This window comes from Penicillium arizonense, assembly GCF_001773325.1.
Source record: "Penicillium arizonense strain CBS 141311 chromosome Unknown PENARI_contig001, whole genome shotgun sequence".
Lineage (NCBI taxonomy): Eukaryota > Fungi > Ascomycota > Eurotiomycetes > Eurotiales > Aspergillaceae > Penicillium > Penicillium arizonense.
In genome coordinates, this window is record NW_019173278.1 from 2,155,266 (window position 1) to 2,178,787 (window position 23,522).

Genomic DNA, 23,522 nt, shown 5'->3' on the forward strand with positions numbered 1-23,522 from the left:
TTTGACGGGGAAGAGGTCTTGGCGCCGACTACTTGCTCTCCGCATCTCTTATCTCACCAGTCTCCTTGAATTGTCTCTGTAATTTGCTTGTTCGTTCTGTTTTCTCTGTATATCATGACTGCGGCGCATTTCCGATACAATATTTGATCACCGCACCCCCTGGGGGCCCGCGCTGTTATGGATACGGACACGGGGCGTGAGACAGCCCGCAGAGAGCGGCCGTGGCTCTTCCCATGGGTATGACCTGTGAAACAGAAGCTGCGACTGAATACTGACTGGCGATTAGAACCGAAAGCTTCGGCACCTGCAAAGCATCTCGGTCCGCAACCTGGTCATTACTCCTCCCCCGACTCGGGCTCGCGGCAAGACGATTGATGACGACGATATCCCGAATACCCTCAAATCACCTTCCAAGATCCTATCACAGGACTCGAAATCCCCCCTACACTCCTCGCGGTCTTTTACCGACCTCAAGTCACGCGCCAGTCAAGATGAACCTGCGAAGAAACAGTCCGAGGTGCGTTCGCGACGGCGAAGTACCTTGTTTTGGAACGACCCCAATCCTCGAACTCGGCAGGTCAAACTAGAAGATATATACCATAGTCGCATGGCGGACACTTTCTTCTCTCTACATTGCGAAGGTCTTGAGGAGCCGGTCTACATTAGTGAAGTGGTTGACCGTGCAACCAATCCCAACTTCCGGGCCTTCGACTTGAACCTATGTGGCCCCTTTGTCTCTCGGATGGACGAATTGACCCTAAAGCTTTGGACCAAAACCGTGAATATGCCTGAATTTATTCTACTGGTTGAACTACAGGTACATCTACGGTCTTTGCAATTCCTAGGAAAGACATTAGAGAGCTTCCACCAGCCGCTTCCAGCGAACTCGGTTCTCTTTCACTTCTCAGATGGAGTGTATACCAACTTGACCGACCTTCCACCGGTTGAAGCACCGCCCCAAGGCGGAGCACAGAAGGCTGTTGCAGATGGCACCATATTGCCAACCTCGTCTTACGATGCCTTGATGCGATTGGCTAATCTGGACGAGTGCGTGCAGGACGCATTGGCTACTAGGGAGAAGCTAGAGACGCAAATAAGTGCAATCCTGCGAGGGAATGAACCTTCACTCAAGACCGTGAGCGATGCCGCCGAGGCGCAGGAGAAGCTTTGTCGAACCAAGCAGGCCGTTACCGCGGAGCGCAAACGTTTGCGCGCTGCGATTAAGCGCAAAGAGGAGCTCATTGCAAGTATAAATACCCGAAAAGAAGCCATGGAAGAAGGACGACGCGCGCAGGAAAAGACGCGCAGCCACCTCCCTGCCGCCCAAGAGAAGTTGGTCTTTAGCGAAAAACTGCTCAACCAGACAGCAGAGGAAACCAAGGGACAAATCCGGCGTATTTCGGAGGACCTTCTTTCAATATATCCCATCGAACCCATCCCCGACAAACCATTGGCCTTCACTATTGCTGGCTTAGCACTCCCAAACTCATCCTTTCAAGACACTGACCGCGAGGTAATCGCGGCGGCATTAGGCCATGCAGCTCATCTGGTGTATCTCCTTTCCTTCTATTTGTCGGTGGCTCTCCCCTACCCGATCAATGCGAACGGGTCCACTTCGTTCATTCAAGACCCCATTTCCGCCTCTCTTCCGCAACGCACCTACCCCCTCTACCCGGTGAGCGTTCATTACCGCTTCGAGTACGGTGTGTTTCTCCTTAACAAGGACATTGAATATATCCTCAACAAGCAGGGGTTGCGCATTCTGGACATCCGCCACACCCTTGCCAACCTCAAATATCTCCTTTATGTTCTGACAGCCGGCACGTCAGAGATTCCGGCACGCAAAGCTGGCGGTGTTCGGGGCCTTGCTGGACGAATGACACCCAACCTCTCTCGGCGGGGCAGTGTGGAAAGTGCTGCCTCTGGTGAGATAGTACAACCTCGCAAAGCTTGGGAGTCAGTATCCAAGATGAATGGTAGCATGGCGAGCATGAGCCTCACTTCCGATGGAGGCAAGAAAGTCCCTGTCCACATTTAGAAGTGTTTGAGGAGCGATATTTATGAATTGACCATTTGGTTGAAAATTAGCATCTTGGTCTTTGCTTTTTCTGCTCGGCTTGCACCGGAAGTACTGTTATCTCTCAGAATTGAGCTTATGTGTAGTTCTAGTAGACATCCAAGCATAAGAATGTAGGCTTATATCCCTAGATTCATGCACGCGTTACCCCGCAGAGTTCTCATTATACAATCGAAACAGAACCGGACCGGTGCAAACTTAGAAAATAATTAGCTTGAAATATCGTGAATTCTTCCTAGCTTATGTTGCGTTACATTTTCTCCGAGCCCTCGGAGTTGCTCATCTAAGCAAAGACCCGCCTCCAGGCTTATCTTCGCTTTGCATCGGCTTTCCCCAGCATTTGTTATCCACGAACACCATGAGCGAGACCAATAGGCTGTACGGCAAGTCACCGTCGCCTAATGCACACCATCGCCGCGGATACCAGGCCTGTGATCCATGCCGGAAACGCAAGGTCAAGTGCGACCTAGGAAGTACGCTCCCTCCGATCTATTCTATGGCATTGGACTAATCACAAATTCCCAGGCGTTGATAACCCACGTCCCCCACCATGCGTTCGATGTCGTCGCGAAAGCAAACGATGCGAATTCTCAGCTACTCGCCGCAAGCGCAAGGGCTCCGATGCCATCGAGGAACAAGAGGCACCAGCCATTCTTCACCGCGACAAGCGGATGATGATTGGGGAAGTCGCCAAGGTCGAAGGCACCAGTGAAGGCCCTTCATTCTCACCATCCGAGCCACCCCAATTTGAACCCGAAGTCGTGCGCACTCAGCAGAGATGGCCCGAGGCAACCCCCGCACCTGCAACGCAGCGGTACACACCCAGCGCCCCAACCTCTCGTGTTCCCACGTATCCCCTCGAGCGCGCCCCAGCTCCTAGCTATGGAGGACCTCCAATGATGAACCGCACGGCGGTGGAGCTGCTGTCGCCCGCAATTACCAACACGCATGACGCTCTGCATCTGCTTTCCGAGGCTGCGGGGAGGACTGAGGACCTCAACCGCCAGAGCCTCGAGAATCGCTTGGCTGCACGGCAGTCGGTGTCTTCTTTTAATTCGGGACCTTCGCCGTTGCCTCAAGGTAGCTCACCGCGAAGCTTAGGTGGTTCCTTTGTGCGGACTCCCCGGTCAGGAATGTCCATGGGAGGCTCTACTTACTACCCGGCTGGAGCTTCAGGGCCTGTAGATCCTCAGATAGTGGAACCGGGCCCTCAAAGAGAGAGCCCGGTCAATAAACCTCAGGAGCAAGATTATGTCGATGCAATCCGGGCATGGTCACGGTTGCGATTTGTGCGCGCTGGGTGGCTTACTGTGGAAGAGGGCATGGACTATGTCGCATACTACTATGAAAACCTCGCGCCGATGAGTCCGGTGGTGATTCCGGATTTCTCTCACCCGTCCACCCATCGCACATTGCTCACCGATGAGCCGGTGTTGGCAGTTACAATCCTCACTATCGCCTCGCGGCATTTGAAGCCGAAAGGCGACGGTGCTAACACACGAGCGTTTTATATCCACGACCGTCTCTGGGCATATCTGCGCAGTATGATTGAACGCCTATTTTGGGGACAAGAAAAATTCGATGCTGGGACAGTGGGCATTGGGCGGCCTCGGTCTCTCGACTCGGGTGCCCCAGCATCAGGAGGAAAGTCTGGCGCGAAAGGACAGCTGCGATCTTTGGGAACCGTCGAGGCTATGCTGCTGCTTACAGAATGGCACCCACGGAATCTTCACTTCCCGCCCGGTGACGATGAGAACTCGCTTTTAGATACGGATGCTCAAACCCAGAGTCGAGCTGATAACCTGGATCATGACAGCGAAAACACCGGAAATCGAGGCGCAGAAGGACGAGTTGCTTTCCAAAAATGGCTGGAGCCAGCGTGGCGGTCAGATCGGATGTCATGGATGCTTTTGAGTACAGCGCAAGCTCTTGCTTTTGAACTCGGTGTTTTCGATCCTAAAGGAGAGCCCAAAATAGCCAGCGAGTCTCCGAGTGAGCAAATTCGCAAACGCAGACTGCGCCGATTGATTCTCGTCTTCATCACACACAGCAGTGGCCGTCTAGGTATTCCGTCTATGCTTCCCCTGCCTCAATGGGGGCAGGATATCACGCCGATTCCCACCGATGCACAGGATGGAGATACCAATATCGATCAGATGCAGGACTGCTGGATTAGCGTCTCGAAGATCGTCTACCAGGCCAACCATTTGTTGTTTGCGTCTAGTGATCAAACGATGGAGTTGATTCGAACTGGGCGGTACCGTGATCAAATCGATAGGTTCCAGCCATATCTACGCGAGTTCCGGCAGCAACTTGACAGTGTTGTTAACTGTAAGTTGGATGAGCCTTGGCCTTGCAGCAAAACTAACAGATGGCAGTGTCGCCGGCTATGCGGAGTGTCTTGCTGATTGAAGTGGAATATACTCGTAAGTCGACTCCTACGAAGCTACACATTAAAAAGCTAACAATGATGTACAGGTCTTTACATTAATTCTCTTGCACTGCAAGCTGTCGTTGATCGATGGACTACCATGTCCAATGAGTCTGCTCAATCCCAAGGACGGGCAGGCTCGGGCCCATCCAATAGCAGTGGCTGGTTCCAGACGTTGATGGAGCTCTACCGTGTCAATGAGCATTACATCCAGGAAGTTATTGATTCATCGCGCAAGATTTTGACGACAGTGTTGGAAGGCCTCGTTCCAGAAGGTCGGCTCAGACACGCACCCATTCGAACCTTCTTCCGAATCTTGTCTGGCATGATCTTTATCTTGAAGGTATGGCCCCCATACAGCAATTGCGAAAAGCAAACGCTAACACAGACTTAGACCTTCACACTAGGCGCCAGAGAAGATGACGTGCGAGTCTCCTTGGACCTGCAAGACCGGACGGTGGAGGCACTACGCAATTACGTTGTAGATGACGTGCACCTGAGCAACACAGTAGCGCGACTGCTAGAGCTCCTCACAAGCAGCATCCGCACCCGCTTCCTCCGATTCGCACCCCATGACCGCGGCGCAGAAGGCGACGGCCACGACCGCACCTCAGTTCCCGGCTCTCGAGCCCATTCCCCACCGCGTGAGAGCACAGCATCTCGCCGCGACGGTCCGCACACAGGCTGGTCCGCAACCCCCGGTCAAGATACAACGCCAGGCGGGTCGGGTCTAGGGTATGTAGACAACGGCGCCGCAGGGCACCCGATGGGATCAGGCCACGACCCACTGGCGAGTATCCCCGCGCAGCCAATCAACTCGTCCAACCATAATGTCTCCTTCATGCCGCCTCCGCCGTCCGTCTACTACAACTACTACGACTCGAACTCTGCAGTTCCTGCCAACGACCTGGACGGATCATCGCCGAACCATGTCCCCTCTTCACAGCCCATGAGCGACAGCCATGCGAGCTCCGGCGCACTTCCGGATTGGTTTGCCCTGCCTCTGGATCAATTCTTCAATAGCTCTACTGGGGTTGTTGACCAGGGTCTTGGCGGGACGGGGCCTATGCTTGGCGAGTTTGACATGCTCGAGGTCCTTCTCAATGAGGGCTATGATGGGAATGCGAATGGCGAGGGTGAATCGGGTGGACTTTCATCGCAGTATCTACCTTCATGATTTCATGACGACATGATTATCTGATTACCACGAGGTCTTTCCATTTTGGTTTTTAGAGATCGCAAGGAGCGTTTATTCGTATCCGATCAAAATTCTATACCCTTGGCGCTTCTTGGCTGTATTCGGGCTGTGATTATCCGTGTTGTAATTTGTTTGAAACTCTGTTTATTGCAATGGAGATTAGCCGTATGTTTACTATAGTAGATATAGTGTTTTCGGAGGTTGTAACTGTTTTCTCCCACCGGTCTCCGTCGGACGCGGGGTTCCATTTCGACTTGGCTTCATGTGCTTCTGGAAGCGTCAGTTGCTTGATCTGGGTGAAGCTTTCGGGTGGCTGGCAGCCTGCTTGCTTGGTTGCTGTATGCCATTGTATGCCATTGTATGCAATGAGGTAGACAGTGTATGTGTATTGGACACACTAAAATCGTAGTCCATAGTTGAAATTGAAAGAAGTAGAGAATAACTCCGGTCGAATTTGCCTAGGTACTTTGTCCAGCTCAGCCCATCGGATTCATTGCGTGCTCACAAACCTCCACCTGGGCAAGGCACCAACGGAGTACACGCCTGACAACATGCATATCTAGTGCTGATCCAAGGCCTGCAGGTGTATACTGCCGATCCGACGATCTCTCGAGTTATGAGTGATTGTCAGTGATCACCGCATCGAAGGATCTAGTGGCCGTCAACATCTTCCATGCGATAACAACTGCATATTACTCCGTCAAGGGTCACATCCGACGCCCCCTAGCTCAGATTCAAATTCAGCAGAATATGCAGGGACGGATGCCCGTCGGAGATTGTTTGAGATGCGGAGAATTGGGCTGAAGCACCTGGTTGGTGATTTTTCCGTTCTCACTATACTCAGCCCCTGTCCAGGACTCAGGGGAGAACACCCAATCAACTCAGCCAAGACTTGACCCTGAATGAAGCGATGTGACCTTATTCAAATTGGTGGGAAGTCTACTTGTGTTCTGCAACAATTGATTGGCTGTCAAGTAGATAACGATGATCTTCAGGGCTCGATCATCTCTACACTGCTTCATCGCTTCACTTCAGATCACTCCTTGGCAATGGCCTTCTCTCGTGCGAATGGCCACATGCACGCCATGCACACACCTGCAATCTGCGCCTATTCCGGACATCTCCGTCCAAGATTAGCTTGTCACGACCAAGCTCCCTGGGCATGTCGCCTTTGTTGCAACCCCGCGCATTTGCGCTAGCCCTATCAAACATCCCTGTCGACCCCGTTTGGCTTCACACAATCCCCGTTCTATACTCGATTGGGATGTTTTCTCCTTGGTCTGCTTGGCGGACTCCGTTGTGCCATCCTGGATGGCCGATGGTGTCCGTGATAATTTCGAAAGTCTAGCTCCTGGCTTGTCTGCATCGAGGGGATCGCCGTGTTGAACTTCCAGGAAAAGAAACATCTCCTTCTGTTGCGATAGATGGCACCGTTGATGCCTTCTAATCTCTCCTATCTCATATTTCAGATGGAGCAGAGACAATGACTATATATTCCCCCCCCCGTCGCCGGCTGGATTGGGGGATTCATTCTACTCAGCATCGCCTTCGCTTCGCTCTACTAGATTCAATCGTTCTTATATATACGTCCCATCATGGTTGTCTTTAGCAAGGTCACTGCTGTCCTCGCTGGTCTCTCGGCTGTTGCTTCTGCTTCTCCTGTTGTGGCTCCTCGCAAGGGCTTCACTATTAACCAGGAGACTCGTGCTGCTACTAAGTCCAAGACTGTCAACTTGCCAGCTGTTTATGCCCAAGCCCTGTCCAAGTATGGTGCTACTGTGCCCTCCAATGTCCACGCTGCTGCTGTCAGTGGCTCTGCTGTGACTACCCCCGAGGACGGCGATGTCGAGTACTTGACTCCCGTCAACGTTGGCGGCACTACCCTGAACTTGGACTTCGATACCGGATCTGCTGATCTGTAAGTTGATCACACTAAATGGACAAGAATGAGAGCTAACAGCCCTTAGGTGGGTGTTCTCTTCCGAGCTCACCTCTTCCCAGCAGAGCGGCCACAGCATCTACAAGCCTAGCAGCAGTGCCACCAAGCTGTCAGGCAGCACCTGGTCTATCTCTTACGGTGATGGCAGCTCTGCTAGCGGTGATGTCTACAAAGACACTGTCACCGTTGGCGGTGTCAAGGCTACCGGCCAGGCTGTCGAGGCTGCCAGCAAAATTAGCTCTTCCTTCCAGCAGGATGTGAACAACGACGGTCTGCTCGGCCTCGCCTTCAGCTCCATCAACACTGTTAGCCCGAAGGCTCAGACCACCTTCTTCGACACCGTCAAGTCGCAGCTCGACTCGCCCCTGTTTGCTGTTACCCTGAAGCACAATGCTCCCGGCAGCTACGACTTTGGCTACATTGACAAGTCCAAGTACACCGGCACCCTGGCCTACGCCGACGTCGATGACTCCCAGGGCTTCTGGTCGTTCACTGCCGACAGCTACAAGATTGGCACCACCACTGGCGGATCCATCACCGGTATTGCTGGTAAGTCATCGTTCCATTTAATCCCAATTGCCTTCATATCCATAACTAACATCCAATCTAGACACCGGCACCACCCTCCTCCTGCTCCCTACCAGCGTTGTCTCCGCCTACTACAAGAAGGTCTCCGGCTCCCAGAACAGCAACACCTACGGTGGCTACGTCTTCCCCTGTTCCGCCACCCTGCCCGACTTCACCGTGACCATCAATGGCTACAATGCCGTTGTCCCCGGTAAGCTGATCAACTACGCCCAGGTTACCACTGGCAGCTCCACCTGCTACGGTGGTATCCAGAGCAACTCTGGCATTGGCTTCTCCATCTTCGGTGATATCTTCCTCAAGAGCCAGTACGTCGTTTTCGACTCCCAGGGGCCCCGCCTCGGCTTTGCCGCTCAGGCATAAATCATGCATCTGAGGCTGTGAATGTGACATGCTATATATAAGATGAACGTTGTACAGAGAGTGATGTGAGACGCGATATAGTTCGAGTTTGGCGCTAGCGTGCTAGCTTGTGAATATGACCCTGGCTTGACCTTGATTTGGCTTAGCTTGTATATGTCTGTGCAAAGAAGTGCATTGTAAAACCGTGAGATTTATGAAAAATGAGAGTATCTGTAGAGCCTCATAAGTAGTTCATAGCAAGTAGACGTTGAAGTAGAAGGAGTTCGACACTAAAAACCTGTGGAGCCAATGCCGAGTCTGGGGCGGATCGGCCTCGACTCCAAGATTTCCACCTCTCCTGACACTACCCCAGTCTTCACTTCTTCACTTCTTCACTTCCTCACTTCCTCACTCTATTCACCGTACGACAATAATCCTCTCCCGTGACACACACAGTCATCTCTGCGACTCCCTCTCAACCTTAGTCGACCCCCTCCCCGCCACCTTCCCCCAGTCTTCGGACCTGCACCGTACGCGCGGCTCAAAACCAGTCAAGAATGGAAGCCTGAAAAAAAGCCCGACGAGTGTGACACAGGAGGGGCCGGTGAAATTGCGTATATGAACTGTTCGAGGGAACGAACGAGAGACGATTCCCTAGAGCCCGATCATGGAACATGCGACCCGGATACTCCCCCGCCAGATCTGGGCGAACCCGACGACGAGTACGACGAAGACTTACTCCCCGGGCTGTACGCCATTTGTATTGCCTAGCGATGGTAGGTTGTGTCCCTTTTTATACCCCTCTTGATCCTTGGTGGATGAGGTGGTGGACGTTGCCCGCCTCCCTGGTTTCGGCCATACCCAGAACCGTATCTAACCACGAGTTACAATTTCTACAGGACTCGTCTATTACAACAAATCATACGCTGTGACACTCACCGAAAACGCCGTGTTTGAGCCTCTCTGTACAGGGTTGCCTAGCGATGATGTCCACGTCTCCGCCGTTCTCGATACCCGTGATCCATTCTACTCTTCTGTTACGCCACAGCTGTATGCTATCGGATGCGCGACTGTCGTCAGCTATCTCCTCGTTATTATCCTTCTCATTACCCCGCGAACATTCTACGTCGGTGGACCAGGCGGTGGCGCCAATTTCCTCGGACGACATGGGATGATCAGCGGTTCATACAGCGGGAACTCGTCAGTAGTAGGAGTCGGCGGACGACCATGGCTGCAAAAAGTTGCTGCCATATTAGTCGCGATATCATTAACGATTGCCACGGTCGATTCCTTCAAAGTGGCAGAGCGACAGTACGATTATGGGTTTTCCGATGCCGAAGCGCTTTCCGACGAAGTGATTGACGGGTTAGAAATTCGCATTGTGCGAGTGATTTCCAGCACGTTTCTTTGGCTTGCGCAGGTCCAGACGTTGATTCGATTGTTTCCGCGACATAAGGAGAAAGTCATGATCAAGTGGGCTGGGTTTGCGTTGATCGTGCTGGATACGACTTTCAGTATATTGGAGAACTTTTTGGTTCGGAGTTCATCGACACGGCCGCGATTATACGATGATGCGATTCCTGCTTTGAGTTATTTGTTTGAGTTGTCGCTCAATCTGCTATATGCTGCTTGGGTCATTTTCTACTCGATTTCGAAGCATCGTTACGCCTTCTTTCATCCCAAGATGCGGAATATATGCTTGGTGGCTCTCCTATCGCTATGTGCTATTTTGATACCTGTGGTATTCTTTGTTCTGGATATTGCCCGACCGGAGATTGCTGGGTGGGGTACGTATATTCGATGGGTTGGATCTGCTGCGGCCAGTGTAGTGGTATGGGAGTGGGTGGAACGAATTGAGGCGTTGGAACGAGATGAAGCGAAGGATGGAATCTTGGGACGAGAAGTGTTCGACGGTGATGAGATGCTTGAGGTTACACCGTCTGAAGAAGTCGACTGGCCGCGATATTCGCACCAAGGACATGACAGAGGCGGCGGTGGCGGTACATCTTCGGGATGGGGCGGCATGATGGGTCTAGCACATCGGCCGTTACGAGCTCGAGCTGGACTTCCTCGCGTCAACCGAAACAGAGGCGCCGGAGCTCCAGCAAACAACCCCGCTGCTGGTATACCACCGAGGCATCCAAACAATCGTCCTACACCACCTCCGGCGGCCATCACGCCGGTTAGCCGGGCTGATACTACCAGTGCGGCGAGCACAGTATATAATGTGCGATATCATCCAGTGGCCAGTCCTACACCTCCCGTCGCGATGCCACACATGGATGAGGCGGAGGAGCTAGAGGAAGCCAAGGATATCGAAGAAGGCAGACAAGCCCTTGATACGACTGAGCATGGTCTATCCGCCGAAGATACCCGAGAGCAATCACCGCAAATCGTCCAAGCAGATCCTCGATGGCGCACTCTCCTCAACCCGTTCAAGCGGCGACGGGCATCGCTGCCAAAAGAAGTCGCCTTTGCACAAGCTGGGGAAGAGCCTTCTGAACATAGACCGTCGGTGTCGTTATTGGCCGAAGAAGCCGAGACAGAGGCACATGCTGCCCGGTTCCGAGCCGATCATTTCTTCTCTCTATATCGCAAAGGACCAGGATCCGGCTCGCTCAATGCTGACAATTCCCTCCCCGTGACTGTCATTCCTGCCCGCCGTCGTGGCCAACATACATGGTCACCCCAGAACCGGCTGCTGGAGCCCTCTACACCCCGCGAAATGCCCACCAGTCGGCCCGAGCCTCCCCCTGGCCGATCAACTCGACCGGATCTACCAGTCCGGGTCATCCCTTCGCAACCACAAGCCTCTGCTCCATGGACTGACGCTGATGTGGAGCGAGGAGGCGGGGACTACGTCCTACACTACGATCCTGAAACAGCGGCTTTGGTCAACGAGGATGTCAGCCACTTGGCTCACGATAGCCACACTGCCAATTTCGACCAGCGCAGCTGGACCGAAACGACATATTCTGACGAGAGGAACGATGTGCCGACTGCACCTACTGTGCAGTCCCACGTTGAATCACATACACCGCAACCACCACCAGATGCGGAGCACAGGCCTAGTGAAGAGCACTGAGACCTCATGAATCACAATTTGGCCGGGATAATGATTTCGGGATGCTTGGCATACCGTGGCTGAGTACCCCTGACCGACATTTTGGCGTTCTAGTTTTGGGTTAGGGGAGTTTGGATGTTTTGGATGGTGTTATAAGGGAAATTTATTAGAAAGATACCCAACAATAATCGAGCCTTGCAAGTATACACTGCCTATACTCCGTACAGTAGTGCCATTACTCTCCCGTTGTTCTGCTTGGCTCGGCCATTTCTTGGCTTACGAGAGTGGAACCCGAAATTTCGCTCGGGAACTCGAGGCTCCGAACTTCCCCATACTTCAGTCATGGACGTCGCATCATGGCGACCGTCAACCAGAACATGTTCGGAGCCAGCATAGGCGCAGAACCGCCCGGCGGTGCTTCGCTGATGGTTCTTCCGTTGAACCTCATCGCCCAGATCGTATCACATGTGAGCACTGACGCAACCATCCCCGCAAGAGCTCTCTCTAACAGAACTGTCAGGTCGAAGACACAGGCGATCTCGCCCACCTATGCCGAACATGCCGCGTCCTCAATTACATGGCCTTACCACAACTCTACCGCAGCCTAACGCTGACCTCCTACGACAAAATCCGTTATCGCGATGACCAGCCAGAAGGAATTGGCAGTGGCAGTCCCTTCACAATGGGCCTAAACGCGGTGATTACAAGGCCGTATGGGTCGTTAGTGCGATCAATGACACTGCGCGGCGAATGGAACGACCACGAGCTGGAAGAACATGCGCAAGTCGGTCGCGTGCCGGACTCGTCGATGTTGCTGAATATCGCCGCCCGCGCCGCGATCGATCGCATGACCAATCTGGAAAGCTTCCACTGGGAGTTGAATACCAAGATGCTGGATACGGTGTTTACGGGCTTGACGCAGCTGCCCAAGCTTACCTCTTTGACCATTCGCTTCCCCTCCAGCCGTCATCCGCAGCCTACCTTTGTTCTTCCGGGTATGCCGCATTTGCGCTGTTTGAAGATTACCGATATCGATCCTTTGTGTTACCCGGACGATATTGCGACGATGCTTTGGAAGAGTCGTAAGTTGCGCGAGTTGAAGTTGCATTGGTCGCCACGGATGCGCGATGCTCAGGAGCCGAGTGTTTCCCTTCATGATTACTTCCGCAAGCTTATTGCGAACAAGCAGCCGTTGGCGGTGAAGAAGATGTCCTTTCAGAATCTTTATGCTTTCCATACTGAGGATTTCACTTTCGCTTTTGATCCGACGACCGTTGAGGATGTTACTTTCCTCACTGGAGTTGAAGGGTCTAGTCTAGCCAACACGTTCATGGAGAACAGCTGGCCTACTGTCCCACCGCATGCCAAGCTCCGAATGAAATCTGTCAGAATGGATACTGTGTCGAAGCGGAATGCGGAGTTTATTGGCAACTTCCAGGGCCTCGAACGGTTGTACTTTGTCAACGTCACCTCCGGCTCGAGTGATTATCTCAATTCTCCCCGACAGGGAGGGAATTCTTCATCGGCACTCACGCCGCCGATCTATGACAGTCAACCGCATGGCGGGGCGAACGGGACTACATCTAATTCACCTATCACTTCGGTTTCCCCGGCAAGCCAACTGACTGCGACATTCAGCGTTCGCGATATCTATCTTTCACATATCAGTGTAAACCACGGTGCAACATTGCGCCACCTCCTCCTACCCTCAAAATGGCCTCTCTCAACAGGCATGGTCGGGCGTCTCGTTCACAGCTGCCCGAACCTGGAGCAGCTGGCTCTCGCCACAGAATTCACCAGCATGGACTCACTGGGCCTACTAATACCCTTTCTCCGAAAACTAAAGGCCCTCCGACTTCTCATCCCCCCGTCATCCGGCCAACCTAAAAACGTCCCACCAGGCACCCTCAGAATCTCAAAACCCGCACAAGGCGAATCCCCCCTCGGCCTCAGCAGGTCACTACAGAACACCATCGCAAACGTAAAGTCGCTCGCCGAACTAGTAGACATGGACGACGAAGTCCTAACAGAGCTAATGAGCTGCGACCTCGCAAACGAACCAATCTACGGCAACGTCAAAGTCATCGGCCTAGGCTGGAAAGCCTGGGAAATCCGCGAATGCTACAAAGCCCCCATCCCACAACCACAACCCGACAACGCCGAACACCAATCCCCACAAAACGGTGAATACGCACCCGCCGAAAGCCCAGACGTCAAGGTCAAGGTCAACGTCAACGTCAACGGTGGTCCCTCAACCCATCCAGGCTACACCACACAGAGATCGCCCGGTATACAAACACCACGCCTGGACTCTTGGTCTGCAAGCGCCTCACCAGTAGCAAGACCTCTCCAACCACCTTCAACACTGGGCAAAAGATCGCGTGACCACGACGTTGAGGATCCCACCCCAACATCACGACAACAGTCCCGTGGCCCAGAGACAGTTAGTTTCCCCCAAGACCGTGATGATACACCTTCTTTCGGACCAGGTTATTATGCGATGGCCGAGGATGGTTTTATTTGGAGACGGCGTATGCGCCGTGTTGGGTGGGAGGTTTTGCAGCATTGGGAGGTGTGGGCGTTGGACGCACAGGAGATTTGAGATTTGAGATTTGAAGTGGATATCATGCTATCTGTTGTCATAGATTGCTTTTATATCCCGTCTCATCTAATATTCGTTGTAAGAGGAGTTGGCATTGGCATTGGGGGTTGCTTTTGGTGTTGGTATAGGTGTTGGTTTTGCTTTTCCTACGGGATATATGGTTTGGTCTTTTTGGACATTTAGAGTTTATACAAGGGTTTTCTATATATGGTAGACTCGAGTGTTGTTTTGTATATCATTGAATATATTGCTTCTCTTCTCTTCTGTTATTTTCAATACAGATTCTCGTGTAGATTTGTCTGTAAGACGGGAGTATATAGTGCCAAAATATATGAATTAGGTGACGAAATGTGTTGCGTTGTAAGGCTTCGAATGGACGTTTGATAATGCTGTGTTTGTTGGTATGTTGCTGCTTGTTCAGCCACACAACCTTGGAAGGTTGCTTGCCCAGCTAAGACAGACAACATTTGGACCTCAAAACCTTATTTCAGGGAAAGAGTTCGATATTGGAGTTTATTTCATAGGTATTAATCATTCTGGTCTTCTTTTTTCTCGTAGGTTAGGATTTGGAAAAGGGCATTTTCAAAAAATTCAGGGGCCGAAAAGTCGGATTTGGTGAACATTTTCGTTGCCAAAAAGTAATTTCTCGTGGGTCATTTGTATTTCCTAGAGGTATTTCAGTGCTTTAGCTCATTCCCACCCAACCCTAGTCCGCCAACCAGCATCCCCGAAAATGAACCTTATTCCTACGCCCTTGTTTCTGTCTTCTGTACCTTTGTATCCTATACTCTTTTATTGGTTTCCCTCTTGCCTCATCCTAAAGGAGAAAGGTATCATCTGAAACCAAACTCTCTTTGTCGCTATATATTACATGTGGGCTTCTCTGATAAAGTAGAATGAATAGCTTTTCATTATCCACAAATGATGAGAAGACTCGCTGGGCAGCGGTCATGGTAGTGGTAGTCGGTGACATCGCCTTAGCGAAATCGTCGGAAGCGGGTGCTTGAGACATGTGTCGGTAGCTGGAAATGATAGACTAGCAACAGATGGGAAGAATGTTAACAGGAAAAGATGAAGGAAAAGGTGAAGGAAAAGAGAAATAGTAAGAGAGAGAGAAGTGAAAAAAGGCAAGAAATGGGTCAACAAGATGAAAGATCCGTTGCGCCTAGAGCTTTGCTTGTGATATCATCAAATTTCGTGCTAGAATAATACTATGTGATACCTGTGTGTTTCCTTTGACCTCTGCTGGGCATGCCCTTTGATTTCAAGACTACCTCACTCCACATAATCCTCGTCATCTCCATTGCCATCCTCTACTTCGTCATCCTCCCACAGATCTTCGGTGAATTCTTCGCCCGAGTCGGGATCATCTTCTAAGTCCATGTCTTCGTTATCCATTGGATCATGGTTCACCCCAATCGGATCAAGTTCAGCGAGCTCGGACTCTGACAAGAAACGGCGGATCTCATGCATGTCCAGGTATTCAAGGCCCTGCAGGTTGGGGTGGCGCTTTTGCAGTCGTCGTAATGCATTGGGAAAGATGTGCGCGTGGCCAGTGATGTCCAGATGTTGGAGGCTGGGAAACTTTGTCTGTTGAAGGGAGTTAGTGACGATAAGCACAATAACACAAATAGAACTTACAGGAAGATCCCAGAAAATGCTCTCCCACGTGTCTGCAGCCACTTCATATGACACCAGGTTAGTGTCATTCAATTCGAAGCTCATCGTGTGAAGGTTGGGACAGTTCAAAGACGGAAGAACTGCCTCCCCATCGCACGTGTTTGAGCCGGTAGCAAGCATTCCGTCGATGTCCGTCAACATGACATGAAGAACGGTCATCTTTGGAAATACGAGGCCCTCAAATTCTCCCCCTTCTGCCCACGGGTCTTCTCCCTCCCATGAATCATCAAGAAGATTGATCATTGCGCAACACACGAAGTTGGCATAGAATTGCCGGCGATCGTAACGGATCTCCAGGAATGTGTTGTCGATCCCGGGGTTCTCGTAACCATCATCCAGGGGGCGATGATCGTTGTGAATGGATCTCCACATCATTGCTAGCGAATCCTCAAGCCAGAGCTTGTTTACTAGAGCACATGAGAGTAAGTCGCGTCCCCATCCGGGTCCGTTTCGAGGCATGCAGCTGATGATAAGGCCCACGATCTCAGCGAGCGAGAGGGCACGCTGAGTAGCCGTCAGAGGCTGAATGGAGGGAGTGGTCTCTGACATGATGAAAAAAGAGAGGATAGGAGAGTAACAGACGACAGCAAGATGTTGAAGCAGGTGGAGGGGGATGAGAGTTGAAGGGTGGAAAAAGAAGAGAGGCTCATCCCCAGATGAACGACAAATAAATGTGTTTGCACTGGGAAGCTTCATTCACTTCTGGCATCACACCCAGGCAACCAAACCGCGCTTGACTGAAAGCACTTGTCTCCACGCTTCAATGCCATGGCGGCTGAGGAGTTCATTGCTTTAGATGCAGCCTTGGCTAAGCGGCGTATCGAGCATTTTGGGTTCTTGCGGTGTGAGTTTGCTATGATCCAATGGGCAGTACATCTAGGAGAGTAACTTGAAGTTCCAGCTATGGAGTTGACAGTCTTAATACCTTTCTTCCATCATTGGAGGCTTTTTATATGAAGAGTTCACATTGATATCGGAAAATCCGAGCCATCCTAACCCTAAACGGCAGACTGTGGGGTACAGGTCCACCATGCAGAACAGCATAAAGCTATTTGGGCCGAGAACATTGACTCTGATTTCTTCGGTCCGGACGGGATAGTCCTGGATATAAAGAGATTTTTGATGGAATTGATCTAGATCGTGCGCTGGAGTTGTTTCCTGAACGGGTTACGAACGAGGATCATTGATGCGTATCTTGAGAAGCGGGATGAGGCTTTGAGGGAGTTGAGGGAATTGTTGGCGGATAGTGATGTCGAAGATGAAGGGGTATGGTAAGTATCATGGGTATTGTGTAATAACGCATCTTCATGTTGAAGATGAGGTTACTCTTGATGGGGGTGGGTTGTTGCATGTTTCAGTCTAGATTATTACAGGAACAGCTTTGCTAGAAGCATCTGACAGTTTAAATCATTTTTAAAGAGTGTTATTGGATATCTAGGCAGACTTGGCCCTATATGTAGTGAGTGTGCAAATTTGAGATAGATCAATATTGACTTTGGTTGCTCTGAACTATATCTGATTATCCTAGGAAGCTAGTTATAGTCTACTTTCTGGTGTCCCAACCAACTTAAAGACCAACGCCCAAGGAACGGTATATACAGAGCCTGATGCATCATTTCAATGTGGTTACCAACATAGTGCGACCACGAGCATGCAGCAATTGCGTCAGCTGATAGATACCCTGCAGGACCCAAAGCCACCCAAGAACTTAATCTCGGGCTGGCGGTCCGTATAGGCGCTTTTCCCGCTGCAAGCCTTGTTCATTGGCTACTTGAAGTAAGCCCGCAGGGCCGTAACCCGCCTATCCGCCGAAGCATGAAAGATTTGGTGCGTCCTCTCTAGCTAAAGGTCTATTTGGTAAGAGCATATAATAGGGGAAACCCCCCTTCAAGAGTTGCTCTGACCCTGTGCGAGATAAGCCAAAGGTCTGATCGCATTTTCTCAGTCAAAGAGCACCATGGAGTCCGGGGGTCTCAGCATAAGTACATCTGCCTGTCCTCTTTTTTGGAGAGATGCTGGAAAGTTTGGTTTGCGGGGCTAACTTGGACATAGCTTGGGGTTCTTGATGCTGCGACTATGGCTGTTACCCCCTACTACACTAATATTTAACCATGAGTTCTCCAGTGAGTCTCCTGACATGGCACATTGGAAAACTAAATACCAATACCAGGCTAGTCGACCCATCAGGGTGTTGGACACACACACAACTACATGGTTATCAAGACTGCGATCGAGAAAGCCAACCACCGACCGCCAACCGCCAACAAAAAGTGACCGAAGAGACGCCAGACCTAGAGATGACTTGCTCGAACACAAACAGGGTAAAACAGCCCCCAAGCCTTGGCCACATGCGGACCAATCGCCAATGCGTCGGGCCCTCATTGTATAGACAGAGGAAGCGCTGTGTCTCCTAAACAGCCTTTGATACCCAGTTCCTTTCACATGGGGATGTTTGGAGGCGGAGCCCGGAGATTTGACTGGGATTCGTGGGTGGAGCAGCGCCAGCGCAGAGAGACGCTATCCGAAGAGCCATTCATGCATCCTAAGCGCCCAGACCAAGGGGAGTCAAAGAGGCTTCTGACTGAGAACATCTGATTCTGCAGAGTGTCTCGATCACATTCCTTCAAAAGCACAGTGGATTATTAAGGGACGAAGTTTTTTTTTTTTGTTTGCTGACATCTCAACCCCGCACTGGGCTTCTTCACGTCGATCTTCCCAAAATGAAGGCGTTTGAGGGTCGCGCTCCCGTTGAATACCCTCGAAAGCGTGCTTCAATTGCGTGTAACTTCTGTCGCCATAGGTAGGTCGTGATTTCTGACTTTGATCACATGTTTATTGAGTTCAACTAGGAAGCGCAAGTGTGATGGCCAAAAGCCAACGTGTGGGCTTTGCGCCGATGCTGGCGCCCAGTGCGAATACCAAGAAAGTGACAGGTAGAAAATGACCGGCCTTCTCGCGAGTCATGGATAGTAACGATAAATAGGGTGCAGGATATTCCGGCGGAAATCTTGCTTCGCTTAAGTCATATGGAGACCCTTCTTCAGCAACAAAAAGAAGCAATCGCCGAGCTCTCGACGCGAGTTACATCGCAAGTTTCCTCTCCTCAAGCCGATCCGTTGATTTCTTTGCCCAATGTGTCGGCGCATTTGGCACAGCCGCGATACAACTGGTACCCGTCGCCTGCCAATACATACCACGACAGGTCTTCAATCAGCCTTCCTCCGCAACAAAACCATGAAGAGCCCTTGCCAATTCCTCTGGGGCACTCAACACCAACAGAAAGATTGTTCTTTCTAGACCGAATCAAGAACCTAATTGGCGAATACCCTCAAGATTTCTTCATGCAGCTGGAATCAACCCGCCTACCCAAGTTTGAGGACAAAAGCGTGAATAAAAGCTTCGACCAGATCGATCCTAGCCTTTTCCAAACACGCATTACAGAGCCGTATTTCAACGAGTTCTTGACAAACGTGCATGCCTTTTTCCCTCTGATGGAACCTCTAGCGTTGCGCACAGTCTACGAAAACTTCACTTTAGTACCAAGAGGCAATAGTATCCAAACAATACTTTGCCTGGTTATTATTGCGTTGGGCAAAGTCTCTTCGAATCCCGGACACATTTTTGATATCGAAGCGGCCGATGATCGGAATGGAATTGAATATTTTGCTCCGGCATATCATGAGCTGAAGAACCGGTGGTCGGCATTCCTGCCTATGAACCGTAGCCCCTTTGTGCCGTTGGCATTTGTCTACGCCTCGTTGTATTTCCGCTACATCGGACGCCCGTTCCAGGCGTCTAATATGATAACGGATGCATCTACCGCGGTCAAGTCGCTTCACTCTCTGTGCGCCTTCCTCTTTCGCTTATACCTGCGAAATTCTGACTGGATATAGATTGAGTGTCAAGCCCATGATGCGGGAACATGACACTCTTTTTCGGACTACCTGGGCCTGCTACATTCTTGAATGGTTGGTGGTCTTCTCGAATTGGTTTTCTTCCAACTAATAACCACTTCTCAAGTGACGATTTGGCAGAATTCAACTTCCCTCGCAGTGGAATCGAGTTTCTCGTCGAAGGCCCTCCATCAGTCGAAGGAGGAATGCATTTCCCCCGACTTTCCGAGCCCACTCAAAGAAGCAATCTAGTATTCCTAGCAATGTGCTCAATTCGTAAGCTGCTGAACAGAGTACACACCTGGATATATGACCCGACCTTCCTGGACAACTACGCTGCCGCCTCTCCATCGCAACAAAAGTCTCACTCTGCCACCCCACGTCCCCAGAAGCATTCAATTGCTTCCCTGGAAAGGATTTGTGTTGAGCTGAATCGTCAGCTCGAGGAATGGTTCCAATCCTTGCCACCGCAGATCCGACCAGACCTGAAAAAGCCAATGTCTCATCAAGATGCATACGACAGTTACATTCGCGCGCGATATTACGCCACGAAACACATCATTTATCGGCCGAGTCTTGTTTATGCCGCTCAGAACAAAGACAATAACGTGTTGCCTGACTATGTCTTCGGGAACTGCAAACAATGTATTGCCAGTTGTCGCAAATTCGTCGAAGCAGCTTCGCTTCTTCTCGAGAAGAGGACCCATTCCAATTGGTTGCGAATGCAAGCGTAAGACCTTTTCTTTTACAACATCCCTATAATGCTATTTTCAAACTGACGCCTCTGCTCAGACTCTTGGCTGCCATTTTCACCTTGGCAACGGCAAAAAGCACCCCGTCTCTAGAAGCGATCGTCTCAGACTTTGATTTTGATCAGTTGATGAAGGAAGCCATACAATCTATTGGGCTATGGGCACAACACTCCGAGACAGCAGATGCAATTTTGAGTATCATCAAGACAATCCGCCAAAAAATACGACTTTCCGTCTCCAGAACTTAGTATACAACATTTTTTTTTCGAATCTATCATAAATACATTCTGGCGCTGTGCATTTCCATTCCTAGCGAAATGACATGATACCCTCGAATTGTGAAGCGAATACCTCAAGTCAACTGAATATTTCCCCAACTCTCATACTCAATGTTGTTATCAGTAAGCTCGGAAGTGACCGTTGCGGACATCCCCGAGGGCTCGTGTCGGGAAAAGCTTCAAAAATAGCCACTTTGTACTTATCCAATACATATCCCTCAATCCAAATGCCTCCAAAACTTACAAGTCGAATCCAGCGCATAAACGGCGTCCGACTAGCCGGACAGCCATCCACCTGGGACATCCAAATCGAATATCCCACGGACAGCGGTACAATCACATCCGTGACCCCGCATGAAGATGAAGGCACACACATCACCGAGTCGCCCTTAGCGCTACCAGCATTGACCCATCCACACATCCACCTCGACAAAGCATTCATACACAGCACGCCCGAATATGCCCAATTCCTTCCCTCAACAGGCACATTCCAGGAAGCACTCTCCTCAACAACAAAAGCAAAACAACAATTCAACCACGCCGATCTAATTAAAAGAGGCGAATGGCTCCTCGCCGAGTCCCTCGCTTCCGGCGTAACAGCAATGAGAACGTTCGTCGAGGTAGACCATACAGTCCAACACATCTGCCTCAAAGCCGCAGCAGAACTCAAAGAAAAATGGAAACAAGCCTGCGAAATCCAGATCGTCTGTTTCGCCCAGGATCCTATCTTCTCTACTGAACACGGGGATCAGAATATGCGCCTCGTATCCGAGGCTCTGGATAAATATCCCCAGATCGAAGTTCTCGGTACAACACCCTACGTCGAGACTAGTATCGATGCTGCAAAGGCTAATATCGACTGGGCGATTGATCGCGCCCTCGCATTGGACAAACATCTCGATTTCCATCTCGATTATAACCTCGACACGACCAAAGAACCGCTCGTCTGGCATGTTCTCCACACCCTCAAACAACGAGGCTGGACAACCGGTTTAACAACCAAACGTGTCATGCTCGGCCATTGCACGAGACTAACACTCCTCTCGGAGAACGAGTGGATCAGAATTGCGCGCGATATCCATGAGAACGATCTACCTGTTAGTTTTGTCGGGTTACCAACGAGTGATATTTACATGGCGTCGTCGGCTGGTGTTAACGGTAGCGAGACTGCACTTCAATCTCGACCAAGGGGAACGCTACAAATCTTAGAGATGATCCGGAAATATGGCCTGGATGCTGTGATAGCAGTGAATAATGTCGGGAATTCGTTTACGCCGTGGGGAGCGCCTGATCCGTTGGCATTGGCTTGTTTGGGGGTTGGGGTTTATCAGGCTGGCAGTCAGGATGATGCGGAGTTGTTATTTGAGTGTGTTTCAACGAGGGCAAGGGCTGCTATTGGGTTGTCTGGTTCTGGTTCTGGTTCTGGTTCTGGTTCTGGGCTTTGTATACGGGAGGGGTCGAGACCGGATCTTTTGTTGGTTTGTTGTCGGGATGATACTGGATGCGGGCTTGTTCGGCCAAGGACGAATGCTGCGGAGGTTGTGTGGACTCCTCCGGAGAGGGTGAATAGGGATGTGGTTTCTAGTGGGCGGTTGAAGATTTCACAGTTTTACAGCTCGGAGACGGAGGATTTGTATCGGTTTTTATGAATTGGGTTTCATTTGATGATGCCTCTCGAATGGAGATAGGAGATGGGGGGTTCTATGTACATAACGCTAGATAAAGCCATGCATGCAAATTGGGCATGGTCATTTCAAAGGTTCAAACACTTCGTTAGCGGACCAGCCATTGCAGATCCATCCACGTAGTCAAGGCAGTTCAATTCTTGGCGACGTTCCGTCCCACCAGTACATTGTCTGGATACCAGAAGGCGGGCGAGTGCTAGAAAAGAAAGCCAGTTGGCTAATCCGTACTGGTTGGTCGCAGAGCATAAGACTGCATAGGGAGGAGATTGAAACTCTTGGGGGAACCTTTTTGCAACTCCTACTTGATAACGGTCATTCCAGCAGCCTGGAAAATCTGCCTAAACTCGGCATCCGTCCTGGTGACACTGTTATCCTCATCGTCGTACATGTCGTGCCCAAGGTTGTGGGTAGACAAATCCTCCTTAACAACCATGAGACCATTCTCAGTTAAGGCATTGCGACACCGCACGGTGTAATCAATGAGCTGCGAGTCCGTGAGATGGCCCACACCACTGAGTCCAGATGAGATCGTATTTCTTCTCGGGATACCAGTCTTCGAGACCCTTGGTGTAGACGGTTCCCACAGCGCCGGTCTTGGCCACCGCACTGTCCTGCAGAACCTTGGTGAATTTGGCAATGGGCTCTACCGCATCGACCTTTTCGCAGACATGGCTTAGGAATCCCTCTGTCACGCGGTCACGGCCTGTGCGAATTTGCCCTCGGATGGGATTCCTGGGACTACGCGGCGGACTTTCGCTAGGAAGCCTTTTGATCCTTGTAGGTCAATGCGTGAGACTGAGGGGAATTCGCCCAGCATGCTCCCTGGCGTGGCAGGTACGCTGTTCCAGTACTTCAAGGAGGCTGCATGGTTAATATTGGAGTCGGCTGGGGTGTGGCTGGGTCTGTCATTGTGTCTCGCTATTGAGAGAGTCCACAGGGAGAACTGAAGGTCTGCTAAAGTCAGGAATGGGACGCTGGAAGGGTTACCCGGCCAGT

At 51.0% G+C, this 23,522-nt stretch overlaps 9 protein-coding genes across 9 annotated transcripts; 7 read left to right on the plus strand and 2 right to left on the minus strand.

Annotated features, from left to right (window-relative positions):
• Positions 1 to 177: 177 nt before the first annotated feature.
• Positions 178 to 2,038, plus strand: PENARI_c001G11959 (putative UV radiation resistance protein (UVRAG); the record flags this gene model as incomplete). Its single annotated transcript, XM_022627073.1, has 2 exons — positions 178 to 237; positions 287 to 2,038. 2 exons carry the CDS (start codon positions 178 to 180, stop codon positions 2,036 to 2,038), a joined length of 1,812 nt encoding a protein of 603 aa, XP_022493998.1.
• Positions 2,039 to 2,435: 397 nt separating this feature from the next.
• Positions 2,436 to 5,685, plus strand: PENARI_c001G05032 (Zn(II)2Cys6 transcription factor domain-containing protein; the record flags this gene model as incomplete). Its single annotated transcript, XM_022626510.1, has 5 exons — positions 2,436 to 2,550; positions 2,603 to 4,408; positions 4,456 to 4,503; positions 4,556 to 4,851; positions 4,903 to 5,685. 5 exons carry the CDS (start codon positions 2,436 to 2,438, stop codon positions 5,683 to 5,685), a joined length of 3,048 nt encoding a protein of 1,015 aa, XP_022493376.1.
• A 1,616-nt stretch (positions 5,686 to 7,301) lies between these two features.
• PENARI_c001G07365 (uncharacterized protein) lies at positions 7,302 to 8,593 on the plus strand (the record flags this gene model as incomplete). Its single annotated transcript, XM_022626711.1, has 3 exons — positions 7,302 to 7,624; positions 7,674 to 8,194; positions 8,256 to 8,593. The coding sequence occupies 3 exons, from the start codon at positions 7,302 to 7,304 to the stop codon at positions 8,591 to 8,593; spliced, it is 1,182 nt and encodes a 393-aa protein (XP_022493488.1).
• A 646-nt stretch (positions 8,594 to 9,239) lies between these two features.
• PENARI_c001G11621 (PalH/RIM21 family protein) lies at positions 9,240 to 11,657 on the plus strand (the record flags this gene model as incomplete). Its single annotated transcript, XM_022627040.1, has 2 exons — positions 9,240 to 9,348; positions 9,472 to 11,657. 2 exons carry the CDS (start codon positions 9,240 to 9,242, stop codon positions 11,655 to 11,657), a joined length of 2,295 nt encoding a protein of 764 aa, XP_022493085.1.
• Positions 11,658 to 11,992: 335 nt separating this feature from the next.
• Positions 11,993 to 14,238, plus strand: PENARI_c001G08708 (uncharacterized protein; the record flags this gene model as incomplete). The annotated part of the gene is made up of 2 exons (XM_022626815.1): positions 11,993 to 12,103; positions 12,157 to 14,238. The coding sequence occupies 2 exons, from the start codon at positions 11,993 to 11,995 to the stop codon at positions 14,236 to 14,238; spliced, it is 2,193 nt and encodes a 730-aa protein (XP_022493019.1).
• Positions 14,239 to 15,513: 1,275 nt separating this feature from the next.
• On the minus strand, positions 15,514 to 16,467 carry PENARI_c001G05567 (uncharacterized protein; the record flags this gene model as incomplete). The annotated part of the gene is made up of 2 exons (XM_022626572.1): positions 15,514 to 15,828; positions 15,880 to 16,467. The coding sequence occupies 2 exons, from the start codon at positions 16,465 to 16,467 to the stop codon at positions 15,514 to 15,516; spliced, it is 903 nt and encodes a 300-aa protein (XP_022493298.1).
• A 2,171-nt stretch (positions 16,468 to 18,638) lies between these two features.
• On the plus strand, positions 18,639 to 20,811 carry PENARI_c001G00354 (uncharacterized protein; the record flags this gene model as incomplete). Its single annotated transcript, XM_022626141.1, has 6 exons — positions 18,639 to 18,718; positions 18,768 to 18,851; positions 18,902 to 19,762; positions 19,812 to 19,886; positions 19,939 to 20,541; positions 20,604 to 20,811. The coding sequence occupies 6 exons, from the start codon at positions 18,639 to 18,641 to the stop codon at positions 20,809 to 20,811; spliced, it is 1,911 nt and encodes a 636-aa protein (XP_022493802.1).
• Positions 20,812 to 21,068: 257 nt separating this feature from the next.
• PENARI_c001G05138 (putative zinc metallopeptidase) lies at positions 21,069 to 22,977 on the plus strand (the record flags this gene model as incomplete). The annotated part of the gene is made up of 2 exons (XM_022626523.1): positions 21,069 to 22,207; positions 22,848 to 22,977. 2 exons carry the CDS (start codon positions 21,069 to 21,071, stop codon positions 22,975 to 22,977), a joined length of 1,269 nt encoding a protein of 422 aa, XP_022493639.1.
• Positions 22,978 to 23,002: 25 nt separating this feature from the next.
• PENARI_c001G12476 (uncharacterized protein) lies at positions 23,003 to 23,343 on the minus strand (the record flags this gene model as incomplete). Its single annotated transcript, XM_022627118.1, has 2 exons — positions 23,003 to 23,209; positions 23,269 to 23,343. 2 exons carry the CDS (start codon positions 23,341 to 23,343, stop codon positions 23,003 to 23,005), a joined length of 282 nt encoding a protein of 93 aa, XP_022493887.1.
• Between the last annotated feature and the right edge of the window lie 179 nt (positions 23,344 to 23,522).